The following is an 8,082-nucleotide window of genomic DNA, read 5'->3' on the forward strand; positions in this document are numbered from 1 at the left end:
CAGTAATAAACACTTCCTCTAATCTTCAAAAGTGTTTTCTATGGTCAGCTGCGAGCCCCAGGAATAGAAAATTCTGTTCAGGCTATTCATGGATTCTTCATTTCAACACTTCTCCTACATGCTGCTCTAATTTCGACTTTTTTTTTTCCCCAAAGCATATTGTATGGAGGGGATTTTTAATGTACTGACCAAAAAAAAAAAAAACCAAACAAACTCTGTTTGGCAATGTATTTAATCTGCCAAGGGACCGTAACAGTTCTGCATTTTAGTATAAGAATGAGTTCAAAGTATAATTTCAGTATTATGTTGCTAGGTAATGATGTGACAAAGGCACTATATCCCTCTCACTGTGAAATCTTATGTTTCTATTCAAAGCCATTTTTCAGAGAATCTCTGCACCGGAGACAAAAGATGGATCTCAATCATTCCTACATATTGCTTTTTCAAGTACCTTGACATGTTCCATCACCTTGCTCGTCTCCCATCTGCATGCAGCTCTTCAGCTCCCTAAATGCAGCCTCATTGGTTTGGATGCAAAAGCATAAAAGGAGATCACATATGTGACGTGACAAAATTGAACAGGTAGTTTTATTAAGAAAGATGGAGGAATGACTAGGAAGAAGAAAGAAATGGAAAGGGCTGGCCTGTTTTCCTGTCAAATGCTACAGATATTGCTGCTAACCACTGTGCAGCAGTTGGTGCAGAATAAGTAAAGGTATTTGTCTTTAATTAAATTGCAGAAAGGGAAAAAAACAGATCTACAGTATTTCTTAACCACTACTAGGCTATGATCTACATTAAATATGAAAATGCAAGAAATGATGGAAGGCAACCTACCAAAAGAAGGTGGTCTTTCCTACTAGGGTATAACTTGAAGACAATTTCATTTTCAGAAAAATTAAGAAAACCTCATGTTTCCATCTTAAAATCCACAAGACTGATTTAAAATATTAAATCTCTCTTCCAGATCTGTCCTCAAAACTGTATTGGTTTGGGATTGGGTTTTTTTTAGCCTTAGCCTTTTTACAAACTCAAAATCTTGGGGGGGGGGAAAACCCCACTGTATATGGAGAGGAAATATAACTTTTCAGTTGGCATTCCAGAGTGTGTTATGATTGAGAACAGATCAACAGATAGGAATTCAGTTTTCGTTTCAGTTCTGGGCATTGTTTATGTACTTTTTATTCAATAAGACATAGCTTTCATTTCTTTCTTATCATTTAGAAGTGTTACCTGTTCTTCAGTGCATGCACAAGACAAAGTAGTCTTGTGGTGACGTAGTTTTATATGGAATATGTAGTATTATTGACTTTGGTGAGACAGTTCATGTCAGGACTCTAAAATTAACCGCCTGATCCACTCAGCATTTAATCAGTTGCGTACTCAATTAAATATACCCCTCCCCAGAACAAAAACACAAACCAGTACTCATAGTGTTTATGACAGATCTACATAACGTTTAGTAATATGTTCATCATTGTCATAACATCTGCACTTCTGCATGTTCAATCTCTAAAATAAGCCAGTCACCTTCAGTGTGTGGTAATCAAATTCCTGGAATCTCTCAAGTATTTCTCAACAGGTCTTAAAACTAGATGAATCAAGTTTATTGGCAATCAGCTTGGAGGTATCTGCACTTCACTTGGAAAGAAATATGTGAGGCTTGCCATGAAGTGGTACCACTAAACAGAAAAGGACCAGAGAGCAGGACCAGAGAAACTCACCCCTCCCAAAACCAGCTGCGAATACCATTTCTCTTGCAAACAAATCTGTGTCAGGCCAAACCTGGCCTTACCAACAGCTACAAAACAGACACGACCATGAGGCTTAGGTCACAGGCTGGCTCAGTTACTGTGGCACTCTGAGGCATTGACAACTTACTTCACATCTTTTTCTTCATTTGTTAAATGGAGGTAACACCAACTTCACCGAGGTGATGCTGTCATTAAACACGTTAGTTCCCTCCTCCTCACCTGTCTTCCCTTGGCCACCACCCAGATCCTGCCACCTCTATTGACTTCAGAAACATGTAGCCCCTCTTCCCGAATAGCAGCATCCATCAAAAGGCAATGGGTACGTTTGTGCTCTTTTGGTACCCCTACTAACTCTGCCTTTGGTGTGACTCTGCACAGAAATGCATGCAAGAAGTTCTTAAACCATCTGAATTATTATAAAAGTGCTATGTGTTCAGTGCCAATATTAGCAGGTGTGGGAATTTCCTTTTTTATAACTTTAAAACAAAGCTATTCTGAAACATTTCAAATGTTGAGCTGGGAAAAAAGAATCCAAAATGTCAAAACTTGACAGCTTGGTACCTGTGGGTGGAAGCGGAAAACAACCTGAGGTGAGCTTTAAATAAAGTAAGTGGGGCATCGCAGCACAAGGTCTATTTAGGAAGAGGAAAAGGTAATGTTCTGGTGCAACCGTGAGCACGTGCAGGTGTCTGCTAGGATGGGGGAAAGAGGACGAAGAAGAGGGGACCAAACCTCTTCTTGAAAATTAGCACAAAGAAACAGAAGAGGTACTAAAACCCAGTGTTGGCTTGATGAAGGCAAATCCAAGTTTTCCCTTACTCATAAGTTTTACTAAGCAGTCTTTCCCTGGAGTAGCTGTGTACATTTGCTCCATTTAGCAGGCATCCCACGCTCTTTGCCATCTGCCTCCTCCTTGTCTTTGATCTACTCGGTCTCCTCTGCTCTCAGGCTTTTCTGCTCATGCTTTTTGCTGATGATGCTCATCCTTCACATCAGTTTGTCTCCAGTTCTCCAGTGCTCCCCTGCACAAGCGATCTGAGGCTTCACCGTGCTAAAGACAAAACGTCAATATTTAGCCACCCAAAGGAGGCAGGGCAATGCACAGCTGCACTTAAATAAGGTTAAGGAAAGCAGAGGAGCCTTAAAGTGTCCTGCTGGTGAAGTGCAACAGAGAAACTCCTATTTCTGGAAGGATTTCCCCTTCACCTCTAGCAAAAGTAGCTGGCAGCAGCATGCAAGCCCCTCGCTCGGAGGCTGCAGCCTCCCAAGGCCCTGGCTCACTAAGCGGGCAGCTGCCCAGGGCACCAGGCTCTCAACAGCACCAAAAGAGCCTTTTTCACCCATGTCTAGCCCTGGCCTTGCTGTCCCACATAGCTACAGCAGAAAATCTTGTTCTCCCAAACGCCTTTGGATCACCTTCTACTTGTAGAATAGTCAAGACAACACAGAAGCTACCTGTGCTTCTATTCAACATTGCACAGTGATGCCTCCTTTTACGGTTGCATGAAGTTTAATCTCATTTAGACCGCATTATGTGCGCCAAAATAACAGCCAGGTGGATCATCATGATATTTGTTTTGCACGTTTTGTAACTCAGTTACCTCACACACTTCTCAGACGTACAAGACCCAAAAAGAATTTGCTTGGAAAAAAAGAAGGGTGAATCATGCTAGTTCTGCATAAACATGTGCTGACAACACAGAAGCAAACACAGGAAAGTATCTTCTGTTTTCTGAGATGGTTACATGTTGTCTTAGGCACCTCAAACCCTGTTCCAGTAAATAATACATAAGATGGATATAAGCTGCTGCTTGGCGTAAATAGCAGCAATGCCATTTATTGCTCACCTGGCTCTCGTCAGCGCTCTGAAATGCTTGGGGGGGGGGGGAAAGAGGAACGACAAAACCAGACAGAATGGGTGTGGGGGGAAGAAGCTGACACCAGCTTTTTTACTGATCCCCAAATCAACATTTTCCATAACAGCACTGCACTGGTTCCCTTCCGTCATCGCTGCCACCAGCACAATCTTACCACACCTGGTAAAACCTCACCTCCACGACTGCTTACAGCCTACAGACTCACACCAAGTCTTCCACAGGGCCCTTAGTATTTCCAGTATTACTGCTAGCCCTGCGCTCCTCGCTGCCGCTTCCAGAGGGTGATTTATGCTGTGCCAGCTACCAGGGCATTTCTAGCAAGAGGAAGCTAAGCGCGTGCGATCAGACCACTCAGCGTCTCTCCCAGCTGTTTTCCCAGTTTCAGCCAGGTTTTGAAAAGGTGGGAGACTCCAAAATGTATACTTCCCAGGCAGTCTAATGAGTGCCAAAGCCTGGGCAACACCCGGTGCCGCCTCCAAAGGCAAAGCGGGAAGGTCAGCCCGTCCATTGCTGGCACTACCCCGACCGAGCACTGCTGAGTCTTGCCTGAGCGAGGCACTGCTGGAGTTACCTGGCGGAGGCAGGAGAAGAGCAAAGGATACAAACATGTAGGAAAATTGACTAGAAGTAAATGTGATATTCAAAATATAATTTTGTAAGTGTATCAGTCAGGATGTAATTAATATTAGTTTGCTTTGGACCCAGATATAAGTGCACTAAAGTACTGTATTTTGTAGCACTGTGATCGTGTAGCCAGACACAGTGTATAACTATTTATTTTACGTGCATATGTGAGTGATATAACCACCACAGGGGCAAAACCCCATGTAGTTGCACATGGGCGCATCTGAGGAAGAAAAAGTTGCAAGACAAGGTAAGCACAAGGGACTGCCGATAGGAAGGACATCCCACCAAATACACAAGAAGGATGACTGGCAAGACAAAAAACAAGATAAGCAGTATCAGGAACAGATGAGACATCCCCTTTCGGGGAATGGGGCAAGTAGCATAAAACCATGCAGCTTAAGCAACACATACATTGCTGAAAATATATATATATATGTAAGAGTGCACACCACAGCATGGGACTGTGCAAAGGCTTCACAGGTGTAGGAAATTACCTGATTAATATAAAGTGCAGTCCTCTAAAATTTTTGCGGGTAAAATACACCTCACATCCCTGTCCAGCCCTCTTCAGAGATCAGTCTTTCATTCAAAACTAATATAGTCCAAACACAATGAAACCAAGGCATCAGGTACACTACAGCCATTTCCAAATTCTTGGGATGCATAAATGTGTGCTTTATCTCACATTTCAGTGGAGTCTTACGCTAAGTGCAACAAATGTTGAGAAATACAAGGCTGATGCCTCTTCAGACCTGACTGGGCTACTAAGTAAGATGGCAAATGTGTTCTGCAAGCCATCTGCTTTTTTTCTCTGAACAGGAAGAGTGAAAATGTTTATAGATGGTTGAAAAACTCGTAATCTTACTAGCAACATTCTACCAAAATGCAAATATACACCTTCTTAAGCACCATTTACTCACTCTGGCTAGAATACAGCTTTTATGAGGTATAATGTTCATTACAAGAGTTTCTAAGCTGAAAAAATAGCTGTACACAATTCTAACTCATTTAAATTCCTTGGTTTTACAGGCTACAAGTGAAAATGAGATATAACCTCGCCCCCACAGATGCCTAAATAGTAACAATTTCCAATTATTTCCACAGTCAAAAATGCTGTAGTGAAAAACAATCATAGATGCAGAATCATCATTACAGTTAGGAAAAAAAAAAAAAGACCTCACACATGTAATAAAAAAAAAAATTAACAAAACTAACAGTTTCACCTTAGTAGAGCAGAACCTATTATGTCTATGTCAAGCCCTTTTCTATTTCAAATTCAATACTATTCTTGGATCTATATAATTAACCTTAGGGATAAAAAATAAGAATAAGCTATACAAGCCAAAAGCATTGCTAGCTGAATAACTTATATGGTCTCGATCCCATAGCTCACGGTTGACATTCTTACCCCAATCTCTGTCTTAAGAGCAGCGTGAAGGTACCTAGAAGCCCTGGCATGGGTGGGAGGAAATTTAGGGCATTGTATACCAGCGCAGATACTGCAGGCTGTGCCCCGAGCAATCCCCCACGCAAGCCCCGACACCGAGGCACTCCATGGCAAGGTGCTTCTGACACTGCTCTCGGGAGGCTGCCCAAAGGGGCAACTCAAACAGCCTCCCAGCAACTGCTCTGGATTCAAGACGGAAAGCCATATCGGCAGGTTAAAAATTTCCAGAGCCCCCTTTGTTATAGGATGCAAGATCTACGTGTCTCTGTCGCATCAGCCCAGACGCGTCCATGGGGAGGATGTTCAGACACAGGCAACAACAGCCAGACAAAGGGTAGACACGGCACATAAGCACAACGGAGACATATTACGCCCACTGAAATAAATAGAGCATGTCTAAAGGCTTCTCCCGGCTGCATTCAGCACTCACTCATGGCTGACTCTTGGTTCAGACAAAGTCGGCGAAGTTTGCACAGATGCCAAACAACTGTGACTGTACTTTCCACTTCGCTGTCATGGCACTGGAGAGCCAAGCTCAGAGTGGATGCTCTTCCCACTACCGGCCAGGTAAGGGGTGTATGTACGGGGCGGCAGCTGCGGCACCAACAGGGGACGGGCGGGGACAGCAACATCCCGGCCATCACCGACATCTCCCTTTGGCCAGTGCCCTGAAGGAGTGGAGAGCACGATCTTCAGCAGTCCTCCCTTCCCCAGGGGCGAAAGGGTTACTCTGCCCAGCTAACACTGAGGTTAATGTGCCATTAATGACACTAAATCAGAGTCACTGAATTCTTGGAGAAGAGTGTGACCACTGTAAAGGTATCAACTTCTCCAAATTTTTTTAACTTAAAGCAATATCTTCATACCTACTGGTTAGGTATGTTCTCTTAAAATTTTTGTTACAAACTAAAATATGGAAAGGTTTTGTGGAAGTTGGTATGGAAAACAAATTTCATGAAGTTCAGGTTGAAAGCGCAGATTAACCAATCTTATCCTAGATTCTTGAAACACACACCTAGATTCTTATCCCATTTAAGCTACCCTGAATTCAGAGTAAGTAAAGATACTCTCACTCAAGCTGGCTTCACAAATACCAGACTTCTTCCATGAGTTCAAACAACCAAGGGCAAAACTTAAATGTACTTGCTTGATGCTTATCCACAATTTGTTGTTAAAAAATAAAACCAAGTGCATTTATTCTGGAGTTAAAAAAACCAACATCCCTCCAGTGGCTTCTGACCTGTTTCCAAAATCCATTAGTCAGGTACATGAAAGTCACTATTGCCAGGGAAACTGGGTCCATTTTCCCATGCTGACAAAAAGACCAGAAGAGTACTAGTATCTGTAGGGCTTTTATCAGCTCACTCAACCTCTGCCTTTATCACTTCCACCAGCTTTATTTGATCTGAATTTGCAGGACACAAAGTCCTCACTGACAACTATAGGCAGTGCATGACCTGGGCAACATCTCTGCAGCATAGACTGCAGATGCAAAGGTTCAATAGGCCAAGGTTCATTTTTGTTTAGGTTTTCTGATTGCCCTTAAAAATTACATACAAGACTTAAAAGGACTCTGAGTACTCAGAAAATGATAACGGGGAAACAAAATGTCACAGTTACCCTATGATGTTTCAAGATTTTGCTTCAGAAAAAATAAATAGTGAGATTGCATATAGACCGTGTATATTCTCTGACAGTCTTAAAATGCATCTTTTTTCCCCATTCACTACTGGGATTTATTATTATTTGTCTGTTAGAGTTATGAATTATCAAAAGTAGAATGACAGAGAAGTCTTTTAAAGAAGGCAAGACAGACTAACATGAAATGCTCCTTAGGAAAGCATCCTGTATCGGCGTGGATAAACACATGCTTCTTGTACGGGACAAGCAACCCCATCTCCCAGTTCTGTCTATCTCCCATTACCCTGCTCCTGTAATGTGAAGGCGCTGCTAGGTCTTACCGATGTACAAAAGATGCAGCTGCATTCCTGAAGAGTGGTCATCTTATCCAAGGAATATTCACAGAGACATAGCTTGCAAGTGAGCAGGGGCTCCAGAGCTAACTCTCCAGCTCCTGACTCGTCAGCTGTCATGGTGTGAGGACAAGCCTTCCCAGCAGAGCCCATCCGCTCATTAAGGGTGCACTCAGCCTGAAAAGAGAAATCAACAGCTGAAACCCCCCACAAGCCATGTAGTTGCTTCTCACTGACCTGAGAATTTACAGCTCAGGTCCGTAAGAGCACCTGCTCGCCCAAATATACTGCTTTGGCACCTTGGTGCCGGTCTCACACTTCAGGCCATTCAAAATTTACCACGAAGGTACCTGAGAGCCCACCTCCCCAAAAGGCCTGAATTGGGTTGGGTTCTCAGAGAATAT

At 42.9% G+C, this 8,082-nt stretch overlaps 1 protein-coding gene across 1 annotated transcript in view; it reads right to left on the minus strand.

The window, feature by feature from the left end:
- Positions 1-7,849, minus strand: part of RNF144B (ring finger protein 144B) — a 32,230-nt gene extending 24,381 nt beyond the window's left edge. The window contains exon 1 of the mRNA XM_059815568.1: positions 7,667-7,849. Coding sequence (XP_059671551.1) covers positions 7,667-7,831 — 165 coding nt within the window. The 5' untranslated portion in view covers positions 7,832-7,849. The remainder of the gene's footprint in view (positions 1-7,666) is intronic.
- Positions 7,850-8,082: the final 233 nt, after the last annotated feature.

Source organism: Gavia stellata, chromosome 3 (assembly GCF_030936135.1).
Source record: "Gavia stellata isolate bGavSte3 chromosome 3, bGavSte3.hap2, whole genome shotgun sequence".
Taxonomy (NCBI): Eukaryota; Metazoa; Chordata; class Aves; order Gaviiformes; family Gaviidae; genus Gavia; species Gavia stellata.